Source organism: Salmo salar, chromosome ssa02 (assembly GCF_905237065.1).
Source record: "Salmo salar chromosome ssa02, Ssal_v3.1, whole genome shotgun sequence".
Taxonomy (NCBI): domain Eukaryota; kingdom Metazoa; phylum Chordata; class Actinopteri; order Salmoniformes; family Salmonidae; genus Salmo; species Salmo salar.
The window spans coordinates 45533045-45558143 of record NC_059443.1 but is presented as its reverse complement, the minus strand read 5'-3'; the positions used below and the strand labels follow the sequence as shown (position 1 = coordinate 45558143).

General features: G+C 42.4%; 1 protein-coding gene and 1 pseudogene across 1 annotated transcript in view; one reads left to right on the top strand and one right to left on the bottom strand.

Moving 5' to 3' along the window:
* Positions 1–280: 280 nt before the first annotated feature.
* On the top strand, positions 281–1237 carry LOC123737230 (serpin B6-like; annotated as a pseudogene).
* Positions 1238–4065: 2828 nt separating this feature from the next.
* The window catches only part of LOC106584038 (F-box/LRR-repeat protein 4-like), a 37952-nt gene continuing 16918 nt past the window's right edge, over positions 4066–25099 (bottom strand). Inside the window, exons 7-9 of the mRNA XM_014168851.2 lie at positions 6750–6821; positions 6271–6583; positions 4066–6043 (exon numbers count right to left, since the gene is read on the bottom strand). Coding sequence (XP_014024326.1) covers positions 5880–6043; positions 6271–6583; positions 6750–6821 — 549 coding nt within the window. The 3' untranslated portion in view covers positions 4066–5879. The remainder of the gene's footprint in view (positions 6044–6270; positions 6584–6749; positions 6822–25099) is intronic.

The window sequence follows — 25099 nt, the reverse complement described above, 5'->3', positions numbered from 1 at the left end:
AAGTAACTCATGCAAGCAGTAAAATTAGATTTAAAAAACAGATAAAAAAACACTTTATGGAACAGCGGGGACTGTGAAGCAACACAAACATAGGCACACATACACATGGATTTGTTACTGAATATATGTGGTAGTGGTGGAGTAGGGGCCTGAGGGCACAAAGTCTGTGAATGTATTGTAATGTTTTTAAATTGTATAAACTGCCTTAATTTTGCTGGACCCCAGGAAGAGTAGCTGCAATGGGGATCCATAATAAATACAAATCTCCTCTGCTTTGGCTATGGTATTCCTTGAGGCCAAGGGCAATACTGCTACACAGATGTCAGAGGCGCTGCACCTCCAAAAAGCTGAGGGTGACATCCAGCTCCTGTCTGAGCTGAACAAAGACAAACCCCATAAACACTGAGCCTGGCCAACCGCCTGTTTGGAGTGGCCAGGGGCCAATAGTGGGGCCAGGAGCAATACTGCCACATGGATGTTAGAGGCTCTGCCCCTCCACAAAGCTGAGGTGTTCAGAAAACTCCTGTCTGGGTCCCGTACGCACTACCCCCATGCACTGAACCTGGCAAAGCCTTTTCAAAAGCTTTCCTCTGTGAAACTAGGAAGTACTACGGTGCCAGGTTAGAGTCTGTCGACTTCCGAGTCCAATGTGGAGGGTTAACATTAACAACTGGGTGGATAAAAAGACAAAGGGAAAACTCCAGGACCGGTTGCAAAAGGGAGCTGTCAACAACCAAAACTTGTTGGTGAATGTCATTTATTTCAAGGGCAAGTGAGGAAAGCAGTTCAAGAAGAGATCCACCAGAGAAGCTCAGTTCAAGGTGAGAGAACATTTGAGTAAGCCAGTGAAAATTGCGTATCAGGAGAGCATGTTCTGCTTGACCTTAATCCCTGACGTCAACTGCCAGATTCTGGAGCAATCTGAGCATGCTCCCGGAAGAGATAGAGGACAAACTGGGCTGGAGAAGCTGGTGAGGGAGTTCACGTATTATAACTTTGTTGCATGGACCAGGCCCACGTGGGACATATGCACTTGTCCAGACTGAACCTGAAAGCCATTCTGGTCAGCATGGGCATGATGGACTCCTTTGAAGGGTTCAGGAGCAATTTCTCAGGTGTCACCCAACAACCTGGAGATGTCTGAGGTGGTGCACAAGGCCTTTGTAGAGGTGAATGAGGAAAGCGCAGAGGCTGCGGCTGCCACAAGGCTGTGACCCCGATCAGTAATGTTAAGAAAGCATAATATACGTACCTTCAAAGCCGACCACACTTTCTGTTCTTCCTCCGCCACAACAGTAGTCAGAACATCCTCTTCTGTGGCAGGTACTACAGTGGTTTTGTATAAACGGTCCCCAAAGATTTTGCCCAATTGTGTGCGACGTCATCCAATTCGTATGATGTTACATCCTGGGAAAAAAAGAAGACATGTTACGAATTCCAATTCGTACCATTGGACTTTGAAATGCTTGTCAACAATGTTGTAATTTGTAATTATTATGTTAATTTATGTAATCTCAGTTAACCCAGAAGTAAAATCTTGTGTAATTTGGTCAGTTGCAGGATTCACTTCTGGGACTATACGTGTTAGAAGTTGAGAGTTCCGGCAAAGATGAAGGCCTAGATTCAATCAGATCAAGCACTAACCGGCGATAGCCAAAACCCGCATAGCTGATGTTTTGGCGATGTAAGAGGTGGAACTGTGTTGGAGCTGTCAAATCGGTGAGGAGCTGCTCTTGTGATCATTGTCACGAAGCCACACCCGTCCCATAGAAATAATGACGCTCAAATTGAAAATCATTAAATGTGATCATGAGGATTTCTATCAGCTTAATGGAGGTGTATACACAATTTCACATTCTAGTGTTAGAACCTGTAAGCTCAGCTGTATGGGATTTCTCTTAATGCGACTCAGTGCAACCAATGGCAATGTCTGCTTTAGGTATAATGCTGGGAGCCGCTTGTGGATTTGACAGCTCTAAAACAGTCCCACCTCTTACACTGTCAAAACATCAGCTATGCGGATTTCGACTAAAGATGATTTGATTGAATTGGGACCAAAGTCTCCAACCTCACAAAGCCAAAGCCCCACCACGGGCAAAGCACTTGAATAAGCACTGCCTTCGCCCAATCCTAAAACATCCAAAATAACAGAACTACTGCTGCTTGTTATCTCACGCATCCCATTCACTTCCAACTGATTCTTTCGTCTACACACAGAATCTCCCTACAAGAGATTATACTGTTCTTTTATGTTTGCGAAATTATGTTTAATAATGTAATCGTTTTAAAATTGCATAATATTGTTTGCATAATCTTGAGTGGAATATTTTTGTTTGTAATTTGTGTCTGAAAAAAAAAAACTACAAAAGGTTTGGCAACCTACAGAAACATGCATTATACATCAGAAATCATCCATAAAATCAGATATAGCCCATTTTGACTTTGTGGCTGTGGTAACTAGTAGAAACCATAAAATTAACATCAAAGGAACACCACCATTCTGAAAAAACTACAGCTTGGACATGGAAATTTCCAACAGTGACATCACTGATCCAAGCACTGCTTTTTCACGCAAGTGTGCCAACAAGATCCGACCTGTGTTGGCTCAGATATTTTCTTTTCACATGATCCTTTCCCGCCTAGTTCCAGCAACTATGATGGATCCATAACCAGGCCAAGCTTGGTTTGGTTTGGCTCAGTAGTGTGGAAGCTCTCATTATGCCATGCTTAGATATTTGCTTGTTAGACCAGCAGTAACCATAATAGTTCAACATCATCTGTTGGGACAGTTAACATCTTGCTCCTCACTTGTTTAGGGTTCAAACATTTGACTTCAGAACTTTTAATTTGAGGCAATAATTTCATCCAGACTTTATTCTTCTAGATTCATCTGGCCTGGCTCTTGCAAAACAAATACAAGCTAAACTAATTGCTGAGGATCCCCTGCGGATGCATCAGGATTATAGTAGAGCAAGACAGTGAAAAATCAAGCCGCTGCATCGAGCGGAAAGTCTCCACGAATCACGTTTTGTGTGGGGGGGACAGGCAGAGGCGGTGGCGCAGTAATCATCGGGGAGGCAGTCCAAATTAATACTTCATCGGCGGCCGCCTCGTTCTCCATCATTAGGGCACATTACAGGGCCACAATATACATCATTAAACCCGGGCATAAACAATTCATTAAAAGGCAATTAAGGAGACAAGCGAATGTCACTTCTCCCTGTAGTATTAATAGGCAGTAAAACGGCAGAGGGTTAAGGCTAATGCTGAACTCCCAGTCAACCTGACTAATGGCCTCTAGTTGTTCCAGAAACACAAGATGGCCCTTTGCCTGGCTACCCAAACGCCGTGTTCCGGCCAAATGCTACGCCACGCCCACAGATGTCTCTTCTCTGCAATGAGTCTGGATCGGAGTACCTACATGACAATTTCTAGAACGGGAAAAAACATGAACCGTTCTGATTGGTCCCAGAAAACGATGGGCTGGGCAAGAGCCAGAACACACGCGTGTGAACACACGCCTATGTGTAAAGCGAAGGTTTGAAAATGTGTCATTGGCTTTGTTACTCCGATTGGTTAGAGATGATCCAATCGCTGATTACATTGTTTGGTACAACACCCGTCCTTTTGACGTCACCACAAACGACTTCAATGATAGCAATCTCAGACTGAAGTTTGTAGCAAACGATAGAGCAGCGAAAAAGATTCAGTTGGAGTCATCAGACAAGATGACCTTACCCCTACTCTTCAATATAGTCATTACTGTTGAGTCTCCGCTCATGATAAAGGCACCTCAGAAAACAGGGTTCTACATTGAACCTTTTTTATCTAAAGACACTTGTCTTTTTAGGGTTCTTTGTTGGGTGAAAAGGTTCTACCTGGATCCAAAAATAATTATCCTACAGGGACAAGCCAGAGAACACTGTAATGGCACCTTTCCAATTAAAGAGTTAAAGAGTGATCAAAACAAGGTGGTGTAATGTCAGCACAACGATGAGACGATGAGACACAACAATGAGACATAAATACAAGGCAGTCGAACCTGGCATTTCAACGGACATACAGTTGGACGGACATAAACCTTCAGTTTATTTTAAAATGAAAGCACACAGTTTCGTCATAGTACAGATGCAACCTTTTCAATACTTTAGAGTGGTTATCTGCCAGTGAGTCTTGAGGACACCACACCTGACATTCACACTTAGTTAAGGGTACATTATAAAAAGGTTCTACAAATGGCACAAAGTTTGACCTCACACACACACACACACATCCAAAACTGACTGGGAAAGGTCAATCAACGCAAAAATAGCAGGTCCACATAAATAAATGCCTCTAAATAAAAGTACCATTACAATGTCGTGAAAAATGTGGTGACTTTGGTCAGCTAGTGACCGGACAAAGGAGAGAAACTAGATTTGTGTAGCAGGATGACATTGTGTGTGTTCGTTGTACGAGTCTTAACATTAATATGTGTTTTTCAATAGTTTGCCTGTGCAGGTTACTTTAGTGATTTGAGTGTGACCAGACCATGTTCCCACAGATAAGATAAAATGTAATCCAAAAAGCAGACATTCACATAACTGCCACTTAATAAAAAAGGGAATTGAAAGATGGAGATAAGATTCCGCTTAAAAATAAATATGGCTTTGCATATGTCAATCAAGATGACAGATCTGCACGGGTTTCTTCACTGGTCAAATAAAGCTATAGTGAGGGACCTGGGATTTGATGGGAACTTTGGTAGAGGGCAGGGAGCAAAGCATTACAATCACTGACACATAGACACCACATTCAGTCATGAATATAAGGCACAAAAATACCTCACATACTAGCTAGCTACTGCTCAAAACTTCAAGTTTGCTTAAAGGTAGATTCAGCTATACAAATTTCAGTAGCTGCATATCAGGCCGATATCCCCAACAACAAAGAGAGTGAAGCGAGAGGCTAATCTACTCCGCAGTAGTTGTCCCTCAGCTATCACATTTGCAGGAGAGTGAAGCGGCATCCCATGCACATGCGAAGATGCTCTGTATGGGACTGTGGGTGCTCACAAGTACAGCCTATTGTATAGCGTTTATTCCTAAATATCTTTGTTTCACACTGCTGCTCGTATCGCTGAGTCTCAGTTTAAAGGAAATGCTAACGTAGCATTGGGGATGTGCAATAATATATTACAAGATCAATAAATAATTAAGGATAGTGATATCATTTTACAATCATACAATTTCCACAATATTCAACATCAAATACACCCCAAAAATGTTGTCTCAGTATTAGTGCCAAATGTAAGGTTTTCCCAGAATTTTCATTGTCTCAGAACAAATCAAATCAAATCAAACAGGACTCAAATGTTTCTCTCAGAATAAAGGAGGCTCTTCAGCTGGTTTCTGAACAAAAATATATAATAATTTAACAATATGAACAAGATAAAAACCCTGAGATTTCAGATTCAGATGCAACACTGAGGTCAGACATTTTACAAATGCGTCACAGGAGGGGTGGACAGATGACAAGCAGCCACCACCAGATGTGTCAGTTACTAGGCTGACCAACGATGAAATCTAGCGGCTTTGGCACCCGTGACCCTGATCTCAACCAGTTTCTCCTCTCAAGACTCTCTCTTGCATTCAGCGGCTTAACATGAGGAGACTATGTTGAGATGTAGGTGAGGTGTTCAGCTGATGCTCATGTCACCACAACACAACACTCCTAACCATTCAATCCATATTATAATAGGCCTCAGTGCTCTCAGCCATCAGACCAATTCATTCTACCCACTGGGCATCCAGTAATACTCCACCCCACTAGTCAAAAGTAGTGCCTCCCCCTGGTGTCCCTGTGTCGGTGTCCCTGTGTGAGGGTGTGGCTGGGTGAGGTCACTGGGTAAAGCTCTTCTTGATGGCCACGTTGGGGAAGAGTCCGCAGAGCTCTTGGACAATGCGGGCGTCCACCTGCGCGCAGAAGGACACGTCCAGGAGGAGGAGCTTAGGACACGCCTGCAGCAGCTTCCTCAGGGAGGAGGAGCTTACCATCCGGGTGCCTGTCAATCAACAACACAAACATACCACATGAGTGAGCAACATTTATGTGACCCCTCGGGGAATACTGTGTTTTAAATGCGCCAAGTAAAATACTATATTCAAATATCGGGTGTGAACATATCTGTGGTTGTACCTAAAATGACTTAATATTAACTTGTGTGATAGACAGAGAGAAAGAGAGATAGATTAAGATTAAGAAAGAAAGAGGGAGGGAGGTAGTACCTACCCAGTATGTCGAGGTGCTGCAGTGCGGGGCAGTTGGCAGCCAGCTCCTCAATGTCCGAGTCGCACACGGTGCGGTTCGCAGTGAGGAAGAGCTTCCTCAGGCACTGCAGGTTGCGGGCCAGGTGCTGGAAGCAGCCCGAGCTGCTCTGCAGTGTGGAGCACCAGCCCAGGTCCAGCTCCTCCAGTAATCTGCATCCTGCAGCCAGCTCGGCCAGGCCACGCTCCGTCAGGTTTCTGCAGCGCCACAGGTCCAGGGAGCGCAGTGAGCGGCAGCGGACAGCCAGCATGCTGGCCACCACGTCATAGTCCTCTATCTGCAGGGAGAACATAGGGGCTGTTTGCTAACACAGAATGACTGAATCAATTGTCATGATTCTTGGTTGTGGTTCAGAGTTAAGGGGTTAGGCTGATCCTAGAATGTCTATCTGGTGCAAGAGAAGAGTGTATGATAATGAGTGTATTTGTGGGGGGGCATCTTACCATCACACAGCTCCCCAGGTTGAGGTGTCTCAGCTCAATACAGAAGGTTAGGATGCTCAACATGGCTGTTTGCTGCAGCAACATAAACAAAGCAAGTGAGATAGAAACTTAATTCAACTTTGACATTTTCTCTATCAACTGACCCAAAATATGATGATTGCACCCCTTTTTGTACACACACAGTAAAATGAGACTGAGGAATGTGTATCAAAGGTGTCACGTCAAAAATTACAATAACAGGTCTACCCATGTTATTCAATATCTCTCCAAGTCTGGCAAACACATAACTCAACAGTATTAGGGTAGTATAACATTTCAAAACGTAAAAAAAATACATTTGCTTACCACCTATCCACCATTGCTAGACAGGGATAGAGGTGAGATTTCAATGTGTAACTGTCAACATGCCACCCAATGGCAATTGAGCGTGCGTGACGTGTACTTTAGCAAGCATCTCTGATGTGTATGCTATGTGTTTCGAGAGTGTGTGTTTGGTGGTCTCTTTTTATGCCTTTTGACAGTCAGAGAACTATTTAATTATACCAGTGACAACTTAATGACAGACAACAGGGCTTGATGACACATAGGACTGCAGACACACACAGCCTGCCTACAGTAAACAACCTGAAAGCTTAGACCTCAACCTCACTGCACTGGAAAGACTACGGTATGGTGTCTGCCTTAGGAAAGGCTGAAACATGAGAACAACACTCAGAAATGCCCTGTAAAGTTTTGTAGCAGGCCTGGGCGAGAACAGGACCCAAACTCTGAGTTCATTACAAATGATGACAGCAGAGAATTAGTCCTACGTAAACCACAATGGTGCCATGCACAGGCCATGTATCTAATAGGAAACTCAACTACCTCTTAACCCATACACCACCAATATGCCAATGTGCATTAGCCTAAAAATATGGCGGAATTTGTGTTACAACATCGTCTCAATATATGCTACTTGCAAACACTTTTAACCAAAGTGACACAATGCAGTGATTGCATACATTTTTAGTATGTGATCTCTGTGGGAATTGAACCCACAACCTTGGTGGCGGCATCATGCTTAAGTTACATAAATGGGTGCCCCAAGGTTCGATACTCGGCCCACTACTGTTCACAATCTATATAAATAACATCGGTAATGCTGTAAAATGCATATGAAACAGTGTTGCTCCATCGGTTGGCCAAGCCTGATTTTCAAGCACTGCGGAGGTCACTATTGGATCTAAAGTTAGTGCTAAACGCAAACAAAACACATGCTTTTTTTCCCTAGGTCCCATAACCCAGATTTAAAGGAATTTGTAATTACTAGTTTGAACAGTACACAAATTGAGCGAGTTCCTTCCTACAAATATCTTGGTATCTGGGCTGGCTTGATGACAAACTGTCATTTAAAAAAACATGTCACTGAGCTGGTAAAGAAGTTGAAGTTCAAGGTTGGTTTCTTTAATAATGGGGATATTATTTATATGCATGCAGCAGCATCTACACTTAAACCACTTAGATGCTGTTTTCCATTGTGCCCTTAAGTTAATTTTTGTTGATGGTTATAGAAATCACCATTGTATTTTGTATCAAAAAGTGGGTTGGGCCTCTTTGTATGCAAGGAGAGAGCAGCATTTTATTGTGTTTATCTACAAAGCTCTCATACAGAAACTTCCTATGTATCTATCATCATTAATTCAATTTAGACGTACAAATGACCAAACCAGGTCTCAGGCTTGGATAACACTAGACTCCCCTTCGCTCTCCACACAGTTGGGTAAAGCTGCTGTTAGGTTTTTTACGCCCTTTATGTGGAACAACTTCCAGAGCTCTCTGAAATGAGATGTTCTGGTCCCCCTTGGTCAGTTCTGAGTGATGATCGGAGACCTTTTTGTTGATAAAATGTGTCCGTTTTTCTTAATATGTTGAGTAATTTTGTATACTCTATGTGTTTGAGGTTTTTATGCAGGGCTCATCTGTAAAAGAGACCCTAGTGTCAGTATGACTTTCCTGTGGAAATAAATAATAATAACGCTCTTACCACATTCTTACCAACTGAGCCACACCGGACAGAAGGAGCAATAGCATCACTGTTCTAAACAGCACACCTAACGGGCGGTTCCATATGTGACATATGTGAAATTTAGAAAGAGGGGGAATCTAATCGCAAAAACTAGGATGGGTTGCTAACATGACTAGTTTTGTTCCTTTGGCTTCCAGACAATGAAATAAAGTTGATATGAAAACCAATAGAAGAGGAAAGAAATGCTGGTTAATGGCATGAAGTCTTTCTATGGATGGATTTTGGGTAGGCTACTTTGAAGCAAGGTAGGACTTTCCTCGTTACTGGGAGGTAAAACTTTCAGGTTTCAAACAATTGGCGCAACGGTCTAAGGCACTGCATCTCAGTGCTAGAGGCGTCACTACAGACCCTGGTTCGATTCCAGGCTTCATCACAACCGGCCGTGATTGGGAGTCCCATACGGCGGAGAACAATTGGCCTAGTGTCGTCCGGGTTAGGGTTTGGCCGTCACTGTAAATAACAATTTGTTCATACCTGACTTGCTTAATTAAATAAAGGTTAAATAAATACACATTTTAAAAATACTGCCTCAAGCTCACATAGTAAAGTGTTGGGTGACGAGCTGATAGCCTGCCTACTGTTGAGAATAGCCTATGCACACGAATGGCGAATGGGAGGCGCGTTTTTATTACGAGTTGAGATTGAGAAATACAAATTGTAAATTTTTAAATTGTGGCCATCAAAACAGTTAACACGCGATTGCATTTAGAATTGTTATTTGTTACACAATGACTGGGCTTATAAAAGCATGTTTCACTCCAGTAGGCTACCAGCTTTTTGAGGAGTTGCTCTCGAGCTGTCTGACAGTTGATAGGCCATTCCGCTCCTTAGACTAGGCTCTGTATCATGTGCACGTGTGATAAGTAAGATACATGAGCTAACGAAAATACACACATGCCAATTTAATTCCCAAAAATTATGCAAATCAACCTATAGATTGATAAGCATGGCCGGTCAAATGTATTTTTGGTGGCTAACCGGTTAACGGTTAACATCCTTATTTAGCATACGGCGCCTTCAGAAAGTACTCACACCCCACTGCTTTTTTCACAATTTGTTGTGTTACAGCCTGAAATTAAAATGTATTAATTTTGGATTTTTTGGTCACTGGCCTACACATAACACTAATGTCAAAGTGGAATTTATGTTTTTTTAAATGTTTACAAATTATAATTAAAAATGAAAAACTGCAAGGTCTTGCGTTAATAAATATTCAACCCCTTTGTTCATGGCAAGCCTAAATAAGTTCAGGAGTAAATATTTGCTTAACAAGTCATATACAGTTGCATTATCTTGCAATTCTTTGAAAAACGCCTCTGCAGCTCAGCTGTGAGACTGTCAAGCTCCTGATAAAAGATAGCTCTTTGGTAGCTCTCACCATCACTTTGGTCTCTATTTTTCTGTCCTACAGTGCTCATCATCAATGAGTCGTAAAATCTTAAGCTTGTTTTGGGTCTTTTACACACTGTTTGTACACTTATTTTGCAGTGCTCTGCAATCTCTTCAACTAGGGATGCACAATATATCAGTGAACATATCGGAATCGTCCGATATTAGCTAAAAATGCCAACATCGGTATTGCATCGGCCAAGGTTAATGCCAATGTTAAAAACTGATATCAAAGCTGATTAGATAGATGCTGTTCTTCCACTAATCTCATTGCAACTCCCCTCCAAATCTCCGACCACTACCTTGTATCCTTTTCCCTCTTGCTCTCATCCAACACTTCTCACTCTGCCCCTACTCGGATGGTATTGCGCCGTCCCAACCTTCGCTCTCTCTCTCCCGCTACTCTCTCCTCTTCCATCCTATCATCTCTTCCCTCTGCTCAAACCTTCTCCAACCTATCTCCTGATTCTGCCTCCTCAACCCTCCTCTCCTCCCTTTCTGCATCCTTTGATTTTCTCTGTCCCCTATCCTCCAGGCCGGCTCGGTCCTCCCCTCCTGCTCCGTGGCTCGACGACTCACTACGAGCTCACAGAACAGGGCTCCGGGCAGCCGAGCGGAAATGGAGGAAAACTCGCCTCCCTGCGTACCTGGCATCCTTTCACTCCCTCCTCTCTACATTCTCCTCTTCTGTCTCTGCTGCTAAAGCCACTTTCTACCACTCTAAATTCCAAGCATCTGCCTCTAACCCTAGGAAGCTCTTTGCTACCTTCTCCTCCCTCCTGAATCCTCCTCCCCCTCCCCCCCTCCTCCCTCTCTGCGGATGACTTCGTCAACCATTTTGAAAAGAAGGTTGACGATATCCGATCCTCGTTTGCTAAGTCAAACGACACCGCTGGTCCTGCTCACACTGCCCTACCCTGTGCTTTGACCTCTTTCTCCAGATGAAATCTCGCGTCTTGTGACGGCCGGCCGCCCAACAACCTGCCCACTTGAACCTATCCCCTCCTCTCTTCTCCAGACCATTTCCGGAGACCTTCTCCCCTACCTCACCTCGCTCATCAACTCATCCTTGACCGCTGGCTACGTCCCTTCCGTCTTCAAGAGAGCGAGAGTTGCACCCCTTCTGAAAAAACCTACACTCGATCCCTCCGATGTCAACAACTACAGACCAGTATCCCTTCTTTCTTTTCTCTCCAAAACTCTTGAACGTGCCGTCCTTGGCCAGCTCTCCTGCTATCTCTCTCAGAATGACCTTCTTGATCCTAATCAGTCAGGTTTCAAGACTGGGCATTCAACTGAGACTGCTCTTCTCTGTGTCACGGAGGCTCTCCGCACTGCTAAAGCTAACTCTCTCTCCTCTGCTCTCATCCTTCTAGACCTATCTGCTGCCTTTGATACTGTGAACCATCAGATCCTCCTCTCCACCCTCTCAGAGTTGGGCATCTCCGGCGCGGCCCACGCTTGGATTGCGTCCTACCTGACAAGTCGCTCCTACCAGGTGGCGTGGCGAGAATCTGTCTCCGCACCATGCGCTCTCACCACTGGTGTCCCCCAGGGCTCTGTTCTAGGCCCTCTCCTATTCTCGCTATACACCAAGTCACTTGGTTCTGTCATATCCTCACATGGTCTCTCCTATCATTGCTATGCAGACGACACACAATTAATCTTCTCCTTTCCCCCTTCTGATAACCAGGCGGCGAATCGCATCTCTGCATGTCTGTCAGACATATCAGTGTGGATGACGGATCACCACCTCAAGCTGAACCTCGGCAAGACGGAGCTGCTCTTCCTCCCGGGGAAGGACTGCCCGTTCCATGATCTCGCCATCACGGTTGACAACTCCCTTGTGTCCTCCTCCCAGAGTGCTAAGAACCTTGGCGTGATCCTGGACAACACCCTGTCGTTCTCCACTAACATCAAGGCGGTGACCCGATCCTGTAGGTTCATGCTCTACAACATTCGCAGAGTACGACCCTGCCTCACACAGGAAGCGGCGCAGGTCCTAATCCAGGCACTTGTCATCTCCCGTCTGGATTACTGCAACTCGCTGTTGGCTGGGCTCCCTGCCTGTGCCATTAAACCCCTACAACTCATCCAGAACGCCGCAGCCCGTCTGGTGTTCAACCTTCCCAAGTTCTCTCACGTCACCCCGCTCCTCCGCTCTCTCCACTGGCTTCCAGTTGAAGCTCGCATCCGCTACAAGACCATGGTGATTGCCTACGGAGCTGTGAAGGGAACGGCACCTCCATACCTTCAGGCTCTGATCAGGCCCTACACCCAAACAAGGGCACTGCGTTCATCCATCTCTGGCCTGCTGGCCCCCCTACCTCTGAGGAAGCACAGTTCCCGCTCAGCCCAGTCAAAACTGTTCGCTGCTTTGGCACCCCAATGGTGGAACAAGCTCCCTCACGACGCCAGGACAGCGGAGTCAATCACCACCTTCCAGAGACACCTGAAACCCCACCTCTTTAAGGAATACCGGATAGATAAGTAATCCTTCTAACCCCCCCCCTTAAAAGATTTAGATGCACTATTGTAAAGTGGTTGTTCCACTGGATATCATAAGGTGAATGCACCAATTTGTAAGTCGCTCTGGATAAGAGCGTCTGCTTAATGACTTAAATGTAAATGTAAAGCTACCCTGCATACCTATATAACGTACAGTTGAAGTCGGAAGTTTACATACACCTTAGCCAAATACATTTAAACTCAGTTTTTCACAATTCCTGACATTTAATCCAAGTAGAAATTCCCTGTCTTAGGTCAGTTAGGATCACCACTTTATTTTAAGAATGTGAAATGTCAGAATAATAGTAGAGAAAATTATTATTTCAACTTTTATTTCTTTCATCACATTCCCAGTGGGTCAGAAGTTTACATACACTCAATTAGTATTTGGTAGCATTGCCTTTAAATTGATTAACTTGGGTCAAACGTTTCTGGTAGCCTTCCACAAGCTTCCCACAATAAGTTGGGTGAATTTTGGCCCATTCCTCCTGACAGAGCTGGTGTAACTCGGTCAGGTTTGTAGGCCTCCTTGCTTGCATACGCTTTTTCAGTTCTGCCCACAAATGTTCTATGGGATTGAGGTCAGGGCTTTGTGATGGCCACTCCAATACCTTGACTTTGTTGTCCTTAAGACATTTTGCCACAACTTTGGAAGTATGCTTGGGGTCATTTAACATTTGGAAGACCCATTTGCGACCAAGCTTTAACTTCCTGACTGATGTCTTGAGATGTTGCTTTAATATATCCACATAATTTTCCTCTTCATGACGCCATCTATTTTGTGAAGTGCACCAGTCCCTCCTGCAGCAAAGCACCCCCACAACATGATGCTGCCACCCCCGTGCTTCACAGTTGGGATGGTGTTCTTCGGCTTGCAAGCCTCCCCCTTTTTCCTCCAAATATAACGATGGTCATTATGGCCAAACATTTCTATTTTTGATTCATCAGATCAGAGGACATTTCTCAAAAAGTACGATCTTTGTCCCCATGTGAAGTTGCAAACCGTAGTCTGGCTTTTTTTATTGCGGTTTTGGAGCAGTGGCTTCTTCCTTGCTGAACGGCCTTTCAGGTTATGTCGATATGGGACTCGTTTTACTCTGGATATAGATACTTTTGTACCCGTTTCCTCCAGCATCTTCACAAAGTCCTTTGCTGTTGTTCTGGGATTGATCTGCACTTTTTGCACCAAAGTACGTTCATCTCTAGGAGACAGAACACGGCTGCATGGTCCCATGGTGTTTATACTTGCGTACTGTTGTTTGTACAGATGAACGTGGTACCTTCAGGCATTTGGAAATTGCTCCCAAGGATGAACCAGACTTGTGGAGGTCTACAATTTTTTTTCTGAGGTCTTGGATGATTTCTTTTCATTTTTCCATGATGTCAAGCAAAGAGGCACTGAGTTTGAAGGTAGGCCTTGAACTACATCCACAGGTACAACTCCAATTGACTCAAATGATGACAATTAGCCTATCAGAAGCTTCTAAAGCCATGACATCATTTTCTGGAATTTTCCAAGCTGTTTAAAGGCACAGCCAATTTAGTGTATGTAAACTTCTGACCAACTGGAATTGTGATACAGTGAATTATAAGTGAAATTATCTGTCTGTAAACAATTGTTGGACAAGTTACTTGTGTCATGCACAAAGTAGATGTCCTAACTGACTTGCCAAAACTATAGTTTGTTAACAAGAAATTTGTGGAGTGGTTGAAAAACGAGTTTTAATGACTCCAACCTAAGTGTAGGTAAACTTCCGACTTCAACTGTAAATTGCATGGACTCACTCAGTGTGCAATAATAGTGTTTAACCCAACGCCAATATAATTCTAGAATGCTGCTGTAGATTGCTGAGTATTTTCAAGATAATGCTAATTCTCAAACATTTCAAACAGACATAGCTCAAAAACAAAGAACAAATGACAATTACAAGTTAACTTAGTTTTAAAGAGCACAACCTCGTTTAATATGACACCACATTCATGTCAATAGAAATACACTCATTTTGTCTTCCGTTGTGTAAAGACACTTTCAAAAAAGGATTAACACTCAACAACAAAAAAAAACTACAGTTTTTAAATTGTAGTAAATTTGACTTAAATTACTCACTTAAAAATGTACCAAGTACAACCCAAACTTATAAAAATTATTTACATATTAATAAATAAATTATCCAAAATGTGACCAGAGGACAATATTCAGAAACTATTTCAAAACGCACACAGAGTAGGCTATTTGATTGACAATGACTCTTACTTCTGTAACAATGTAGAAATGCAAACAACTATTCAGAGACTATAGAATTTCAAAACGTAGGTAACCTCTCTCAGTAAGATTTAGTACAGACCAGGGCTGACAAAATATAGAAAGAGTAGCCTACTTTGACAACAATTCAGTGAATGCAACAAGTATTAGATAGAGACAGGAAAATAGAATATACAAAACACCACAACTGTTCAGAGACAAAAGAATTTGTAGGACAAATTCATACGTCACACTGCCACTTTAGTGTTTGCATTTAGCCTACAACATAGAACTTCTGGAAGCACGGCCCCATCCTGCAAAGTGGCATAGAACACGTCGTGCACCCAAAGGAGGTTTCTACACATCTCCCACTCTTTGCACTGCGTCCACTCCGGATGCACACCACTCACCCTCTTGTGCACTTCAAACTTCACCTGCTTTCAAATGAGTTACAACTCGATCCACACGCCCTGAACTCACACTCTTCGCTCCCCTCTTCCTGCCACTTTAGTAATATCAAAGGGAAAGCACAAGGAGCATTTTGAATGCCTTCAGGAACCAGCGCCTGTGGTTTCTGGGAGGGGGCCTTTGCAGGGTCCCCCATATAATGTACGCTTATGATGGCAATGTTGAGCATAACCAAAACACATACTTCCACCATTATCTATCTGTGCGTCCAACATTGTAATAGCTCCTCAGTTGGTCAAGATGGTCAACTCAGTCCATTTTCTTGTTGTGATCCATTACAAGCTCTGAAACAGATAGAAGTTCCTACTACTTTTAAACTCCAAAACCCATGCCACTGTCACTTTAGGCCCAGGCTGTGTGGTACAAGGGTGAATGGTGGGACTTAAGACAGACACGCCATGGAAATGTAGGCTCCCCTCTCGGGTGTGCTCCCTCTCTCTCCACTCTTTTCTCCCTCCTCCACTTCCTCTCTCCCTACACATCTCTATCCCTCCAATCATCTCTGACTCCCTGCCTTTTACTGCTGAGCCCTGACTCTCGACATCACTTCCTTCGCTTTCACTGACCTAGAGCAACAGTAACAGAGGGAGAGAAGAGGAGCAACAAATAGGATACAATTGTAAGTCAGGAACATAATGTCGCTCCCTGTCTCGTTCTTCCTTTATCTCAACCATACACATACTCTCTTCCTAATAAGGGGTTTCCATAATAAAATGATGTGATAGACAGGCGTGGCACCAGAGGGGTGCCACCCTAAAATGTAATTCACTACTGGCAGTTTGATGCTGATTGACATCTCATTTCACCTCTTGTTGAAAGAAGCATTTATTTTAACGTTTTCAAATCGAGGAAGAGAGAATATTAAGGTTGGTTGCGAGAAGAATAAGAAGAACATACAGAAGAATAAGAGAGATAGCTAATGTGGGGTAACTAGTAGGCTACAGCTGTCAGTGTTCAGCAAGTTAACATTCAGCAACTTGAAATCCATTAACTCAGTTAGATTTTCCTACTTGAACTCAAAACGAACAATTGTTATTATCAATCTGTTAACGTTACTCAAAAGATTACCACAATTTGCAGATAGCCTGTTTGCTATCGTAAAGATGTAAGAAATTATAGCTAGCTAAGTTACTTACTGCAGAGTAGGGCTAGCCATGATCTAACTAGTAACTTAGGCTGGTAGTTGATTTTAAGATACAGTTATGATAATTGGGATTTGTAATTAAGATTGAGATTGGACTAAAATGTGGGTAATTGGATGCTTAGATGTAACCATCTTATTTTTGCTTAGGGTCAATTAAACATGAAAAGAAAGGGAGCGATAACAGACTTCTTTTTAAAGAAGCACAAACAGGCAGATCAGGTGCAAACAGACACCAGCACTTGCATCATCACCGACAGAGTCAGTGTGGTCAGACTTCACAAGGACCCAGTCTACCAGCACCAGATCAGAGCATCTACCAGGCAGTCAGTCACATGCCCAGTTCAGAATTTAAGTTTAGCTTCAGCTTGTAATAGATTGTCAGATTAAGCCTCGCTTTAAAAAATGTTGGTTATTGATTAATGTGTTCTTGTTTTGATGGCTGTGGCATTTGTATTGTGATTATACACTAATGGTTCTTGTGTTCTTTTAATGTAATAGATGTATCAAGGGATGACACAGAGACCTCTGGCTCTGAGCAAGACAGTGAGCCAGAGCTGCCAGGAGATGTCATCGAGCCCCTTACAACTACATCAAGCACCAGATATGCTGTTCCAAAAGGACCCAATGGTAGGCCAGGCCTATACCTTGAACTACGCATTTTAGTTAGCAGCTGTTAGTATCTAATCTTGTGGAACCTTTAATTATACATTTCCATAGAGATATGACATATTATTTAACGTGCATTTCAGACATTTCAAGATCCAGAGAAGAGGGTCCCTCCTGTACAGCCGTGTTTGAAAACATTTCCCAGAACTCAGCATGGTACTAGGAAAAGGGCATTCAACAGCTCCTGGTATAAGGACAATTCATGGCTTGAATATTCTGTAAATCAAGATTTGACTTATTGTTTCGCCTGTAGGCATTTTTCTCTGTCCAATACACCTGAATCTGCCTTCACAACACAGTCAGGTTTTTGTAACTGGAAAAAGGCACTGTTTAAAGATTCTGGGTTTAAGCTCCATTCGAAGGCAGAGCATCATACCAACGATATGTATGCTTGGAATCAGCATAAAAGGGCTATTGACAGCAACTCATCAATGTTAGAGATGTCATAAATGAGGACAGGAAAAAGGGGAGGAAAACTGTGCTTACATTAAAACAATTGCAGATGTGCTCCTATTAACTGCCACTCAAAATATAGCGCAGAGAGGTCAGAGAGTCTAATGGTCATTTTGTGAAGAAATAGCAAAGCATGACCCTCTCATAGAGAAAAGGATGAATGCATGTGGCAATGCTAAGTACACAAGCCACCAAATCTAGAACAAAGTTCTTGAATGCTTAGCTGAGATGGTACAAAGTGAAATAGCAAGAAAAGTAAAAGAAAGTGACGTTTTTAGTGTAATTGAAGATGAAACCAAAGATTTACAGAAAAAATAACAAAAGTCTTTAGTTGTGAGGTAATGTTACAACGGGGCCATCCATGAAAGCTTTTTACACTTTCAGTCAGCTGAAAGCTTAGATGCAGCAGGTCTCAATAAATGATAATTGATTGCCTTGAAAAACATGGTCTGGACTACAGAAATAAACTTGTAAAACAGTGCAAGATTTGCATTTTATGTGCACTATAATGCACATTGTTTGAATTTGGTTCTTGTCCATGCTGTAAAATCAGTGCCTGAGGCAGTTCACGTTTTTGCTCTCCTGCAGAAGCTTTATAACTTTGTATCTGGCTCGTACGTTCATCTCAAGTGGCTTGCAGTTCAGAAAGAGCTGTATCCACAGCAGCAGCCCAGGGAACTACAGAGACTTACGGATGTAAGGTGGGCATGCAGATACATGGCATGCCGGAATCGGAGGGACAGGCTTCCAGCAGTTCTGAGAGTGCTACAGGATATCACACTTGAAAGTAGTGGTGATAGATCAGTGGAGGCAAGGGGCCTTTTTTCTCAGATAGATTTACATTTCATTGGGCTTTTGGTTACCTTTTGTAAAGTGCTTGGTGATGCCAAATGCCTTTCTGACATGCTCCAATCAAGCTCTCTTGACCTAGCAAGGGCAGTGGCTCTAGCCCTTACAGACACATTACAGCACTACAGAAGTGAGGGTTACTTTGGAGAACTATAGAAAGAGGTTAAAGATAGAGATGCACCGATATGACATTTTTGGCCAATACCGATATCCGATATTTTCCTTGCCAACAAAACCCGATACCCGATATTAAAAATGTTTGCATCCTTTTAAGCATTCTAGTACAATTAAATAGTTAACACAAACACACATGGACGCAGCGGTCTAAGGCACTGCATCTCAATGCAAGAGGCGTCACTACAGTCCCTGGTTCGAATCCAGGCTGTATCACATCCGGTAGTTATTGGGAGTCCCATTGGGCGGCGCACAATTGGCCCAGCATTGCCTGAGCCGTCATTGCAAATAAGAATTTGTTCTTAACTGACCTGCCTAGTTAAATAAAGGTTACACACACACACACAACACTGTGACCAAAAAGTTATTTTGTTGCCATTTACGTATGTCCCCATTACCAGTAAAACATAATCAAAACCTATATTTCTTTCACTTACTTGCTGTGCTGTTTCGATGTTTAGTCGTTTCATTCTCAACCAGGATTTCTATGGAACGCCGTTTGGGTCTTTGCGTGACAAAAATGATACATGTCAAATAACACTATTTGATGTGCCAAATAACACGACATCTGTTTCAGTAGCTATAGTTATCTAGCTAATTATATAGCTATGTGTCATCATCTAAAATAACCCTAATTTATAAGACAGTTCTTATTTGATTAATGGTGGTCGGACCCATCTATGTGAAGCTAGCCACAATAAGGATTAGCCACAACAGTGGACTTTGCGTTTAGCCTTCAGAAGGCAAACCGCAAATTCCACTATTGTGCCTAATCCTTATTGTGGCTAGCTTCACAACACAACCCGGTCTAGTCGAGCCTCACTAGCCAGATGAAGCTAGCTGGCTGCTTATAACGTTAGCTTTGGGCAACAGGGTTAAGTAGCTGGTTAGCTATTTATTTTCATGAACTGAAGTTCAATTTCAATAGGCGAACAACAAGTGGCAACCTAGCTAATACTTACAAGCATTTCTAAATCATTGCTAAGAATGATGAAAATGACTGCAGTTTCTACTGGTCATTGTTTTCAGGCTGGTTGTATTGGTGCTAGCTAGGTACCAAGCTAAAGCATGCTACCCCAGAAGTTGCGGTCGAACAAATTATGCTTTATTACCAACGTGGTATTGTTAACACATCATTCGTGGCCGGTGTTTACTTGTTTGCAGACTTTTTTGTCCAGCTTTGACAGTGCTACTGTATCTTTTTTGACACGCAAAGACCCAAACGGCGTTCCATAGTATGTATGTCATGAAGATAATAGCAGTGACGCTATTACTGTGTAACTCCGGAATGGGCAACATCTGAAAAATAGCGCACTTGGTAGAGTGTTCCGGTGCTCGACCAGTCGGTGAACGCCAACATCACCCACAACAGAGAACGATTTATTATCAAGGGCAATGAATTGCATTATCTTGGCTTTAATGGATTTCGGCTTTGAGTTGTCTCGCTGAAATTTTCTTACTCTTTCAAATAACTGCTCGACTTGTTGACTGCTTGATCCACACAGCAAACTTTGTGTGGGCTAGGTTAGGAATGCTGTGTTGCACGTGAGGCGCAAAATTTGACGTAGTGTTATTACGTCATGTACCTACAGTTGAAGTCGAAAGTTTACATACACTTCGGTTGGAGTCATTAAAACTCGTTTTTCAAGCACTCCACAAATTCCTATAGTTTTGGCAAGTCGGTTAAGACGTCTACTTTGCGCATGACAAGTAATTTTTCCAACAATTGTTTACAGACAGATTATTTCACTTATAATTCACAATTTCAGTGGGTCAGAAGTTTACATACACATTGACTGTGCCTTTAAACAGCTTGGAAAATTCCAGAAAATGATGTCATGGCTTTAGAAGCTTCTGATAGGCTAATTGACATCATTTGAGTCAATTGGAGGTGTACCTGTGGATGTATTTCAAGGCCTACCTTCAAATTCAGTGCTTCTTTGCTTGACATCATGGGAAAATCAAAAGAAATCAGCCAAGACCTCAGAAAAAAAATGGTAGACCTCCACAAGTCTGGTTCATCCTTGGGAGAAATTTGCAAACGCCTGAAGGTACCACGTTCATCTCTACAAACAACAGTATGCAAGTATAAGCACAATGGGACCACGCAGCCGTCATACCGCTCAGGAAGGAGACGCGTTCTGTCTACTTGAGATGAACGTACTTTGGTGCGAAAAGTGCAAATCAATCCTAGAACAGCAGCAAAGGACCTTATGAAGATGCTGGAGGAAACCGGTACAAAAGTAAAACGAGTCCTATATCGGCATAACCTGAAAGGCCACTCAGCAAGGAAGAAGCCACGGCTCCAAAACCGCCATAAAAAAGCAAGACTACGGTTTGCAACTGCACATGGGGACAAATATCGTACGTTTTGGGAGAAATGTCTTCTGGTCTGATGAATCAAAAATAGAACTGTTTGGCAATAATGACCATCATTATGTTTGGAGGAAAAAGGGGGAGGCTTGCAAGCCGAAGAACACCATCCCAACTGTGAAGCGCGGGGGTGGCAGCATCATGTTGTGGGGGTGCTTTGCTGCAGGAGGGACTGGTGCACTTCACAAAATAGATGGCATCATGAGGTAGGAAATTGATGTGGATATATTGAAGCAACATCTCAAGACATCAGTCAGGAAGTTAAAGCTTGGTCACAAATGGGTCTTTCAAATGTTAAATGACCCCAAGCATACTTCCAAAGTTGTGGCAAAATGTCTTAAGGACAACAAAGTCAAGGTATTGGAGTGCCCATCACAAAGCCCTGACCTCAATCCCATAGAAATTTGTGGGCAGAACTGAAAAAGCGTGTGCGAGCAAGGAGGCCTACAAACCGGACTCAGTTACACCAGGTCTGTCAGGAGGAATGGACCAAAATTCACCCAACTTATTGTGGGAAGCTTGTGGAAGGCTACACAAAACATTTGACCCAAGTTAAACCATTTAAAGGCAATGCTACCAAATACTAATTGAGTGTATGTAAACTTCTGACCCACTGGGAATGTGATGAAAGAAATAAAAGCTGAAATACATCATTCTTTCTACTATTATTCTGACATTTCACATTCTTAAAATAAAGTGGTGATCCTAACTGACCAAAGAAAGGGAACTTGGATTAAATGTCAGGAATTGCGAAAAACTGAGTTTAAATGTATTTGGCTAAGGTGTATGTAAACTTCCGACTTCAACTGTGCGTTATATAGGTATGCAGGGTAGCTTTGATATCAGTTTTTAACATCGGCATTAACCTTGGCCGATGCAATACCGATGTTGGCATTTTTAGCTAATATCGGACAATTCCGATATGTTCACTGATATATTGTGCATCCCTAGTTGAAGAGATTGCAGAGCACTGCAAAATAAGTGTACAGTGTGTAAAAGACCCAAAACAAGCTTAAGATTTTACGACTCATTGATGATGAGCACTGTAGGACAGAAAAATAGAGACCAAAGTGATGGTGAGAGCCACCAAAGAGCTATCTTTTATCAGGAGCTTGACAGTCTCACAGCTGAGCTGCAGAGGCGTTTTTCAAAGAATTGCAAGATAATGGAAGGGGTCCAGTCGCTCAACCCAAAGAGTACAACATTCTTGAATGAGGAGCCTCTGTTTCCCTTTGCTCAGACCTTTGAGTCAGACTTAGAGGACCTCAAACATGAGGTTTCATCAAACCAAGCGGCTTCTTAATAGGAGAGAGAAAAGTGGAAGGGACAGATTGTCTACTCTCCTTGACTTTGTTGTGTTTCTAGAACCTTATAAATAGGCCTTCCATGAGCTATTTTGACATTGTAAGATTTCTGTTACACCAGTCAGCAGTGCGTCTTGCGAGAGAAGCTTCTAAGCTTTAAAACTGATTAAAAACCCACCATAAGACAACAATGGTTGATGACATGTTAAGTCTCCTCGGAATTCTCAGTGTTGAGTCAAGGAGGGCACGCTCCCTCAACATGGATGAATTTGTGAAACATTTTTCCAGTTCTCACCAGAACCGCAGAATTATGCTGTTTTAAATCTACCTAGGATAATTTGGCACTTAGGCTTTCCCTCTGGTCATGATTAAAACCTGCACTGTGTACTAACTAGTACACTGACTTTCTAAAATGATCAATCCAAAGGGTATCATGTCACACAGATTTCATTTGGTCTTGATTAGGCCAATTCCAAAACTTTTCTTTGCTATTAGTTAACATAATATATATGGGCACAAATATGATACTGTAAGTTTGTAATATTGATGGGCATCAAAATATTTTTTTATTTTTCAAGTCCATTTCTGCTTGATACCAGGTATGTCAAATTGCAGTGTTTTTTTGTAAATAAACTATGTAATTTATGTAACACACAAATGCTATCTTATCTCCTTGGTGCTTGAGCTTAATTTTCTGAAAATATTTTATAGACTCTTATAACACTTATAGACACAGATGATATATTCATGAAAACAGAGTGACCCAAGTCTCTCCAGTATGTGAGTACATTGTGTGTGTGTGTGTGTGTGTGTGTGTGTGTGTGTGTGTGTGTGTGTGTGTGTGTGTGTGTGTGTGTGTGTGTGTGTGTGTGTGTGTGTGTGTGTGTGTGTGAGAGAAAGAAAGAAATTGAGCTGCAGTTCCGAGGTAGAGACACTGACTATTCATACTATGTTAAAGAATTCTAGTGAAGTAACCCTTTTGATCACACTATCTGCCACATTGAAGAACTCCAGATTTAGTGAATTATCACTTCTACCTCTAATCAGCAATCATAGGATTCATTCATGCTCCTCAGATGCCAGGTTAGGGTTACACACACATTTTCTGTAATGGTCTATGGACCCCCTGAAGTAGCCTTGGCCACCCCCTGGACACCCCATGTATAAAACTCTTGTTCCGCCACTGGTGACACAGTTAGCAACACACCTCCCATTCCACACACTCCCTCTCTCTTCCAATCAACTCTTGCCTTCTTGCCTGACAGACTAACTAGAGTTCACGAATGTTAGCTGATTTGTTACGAAGCTGGGACAGTTTGCAGTGCTAGTTAGCAGGTTGTCTGTAGTAGTGAAAGTGACAGCTGAGGTTGACGCTTCGTGAGCGCTGTCCAAATTTACCGCTATGCACAACTTTTCTTGCCTGACAGACTAACTAATTAGCTAGCTAGCTATAGCAAGCAGTTTCCATATAATTACATTGGTAGAAACAAGACAAAACAACCAACTAGTTAGTTGACTATACACAGCTAAACATTAAAACTATTTCCATGAGACAGAGAGCAATCATTCGATCTTGACCGCTGGCACGGATGTGCTCACCTGTACCAACCAAATTATGATTTGCTAATCTCACAGCATCAAACATTGACAACACCAAACTGCTGTTTACTTATTTCACTCACCTCGACATCATCGCTCTTCAAAGTGCAAGGATGTGTGCGAATCCGTATCACCAAGCAACATAGATAAAGCCCTTTCACAGTGAAAAGTCATGTCTGAACGCGCGAACAAAAAGGAGGTATTTGGACATAAATATGGACTTTATCGAAACAAAACAAACATTTATTGTGGAACTGGGATTCCTGGGAGTGCATTCCGATGAAGAGGTAAGTGAATATTTATAATGCTATTTCTGACTTTTGTTGACTCCACAACATGGCTGTATGGCTTGTTTTGGTGGCTGAGCGCTGTACTCAGATTATTGCATGGTGTGCTTTTGCCGTAAAGTATTTTGAAATCTGACACAGCGGTTGCATTAAGGAGAAGTGTATCTTCAATTCTATGTAAAACACTTGTATCTTATATCAACGTTTATGATGAGTATTTCTGTAAATTGATGTGGCTCCCTGCAAACTCACTGTATGTTTTGGAGGCAAAACATTACTGAACATAATGCGCCAATGTAAACTGAGATTTTTGGATATAAATATGAACTTTATCGAACAAAACATACATGTATTGTGTAAAATGAAGTCCTATGAGTGCCATCTGATGAAGATCAGCAAAGGTTAGTGATTAATTTTATCTCTATTTCTGCTTTTTGTGACTCCTCTCTTTGGCTGGAAAATGGATGTATGTTTTTTTGTGACTAGGCGCTGACCTAACATAATCCTATGGTATGCTTTCGCCGTAAAGCCTTTTTGAAATTGGACACTGTGGCTGGATTAATAAGAGGTTTATCTTTAAAATGGTGTATAATACTTGTATGTTTGAGGAATTTTAATTATGAGATTTCTGTTGTTTTGAATATGGCGCCCTGCAATTTCACTGGCTGTTGTAGAGGTGGGACGCTAACATCCCACATATCCCAGAGAGGTTTAAGGGGTATTGTGTGTAGATAGGTGATTTATTTATTTTTTTAAACCATTTTGAAAATTCAGACTGTAACACAACAAAATGTAGAATAAGTCAAAGGGTACTTCTGAAGGCACTGTA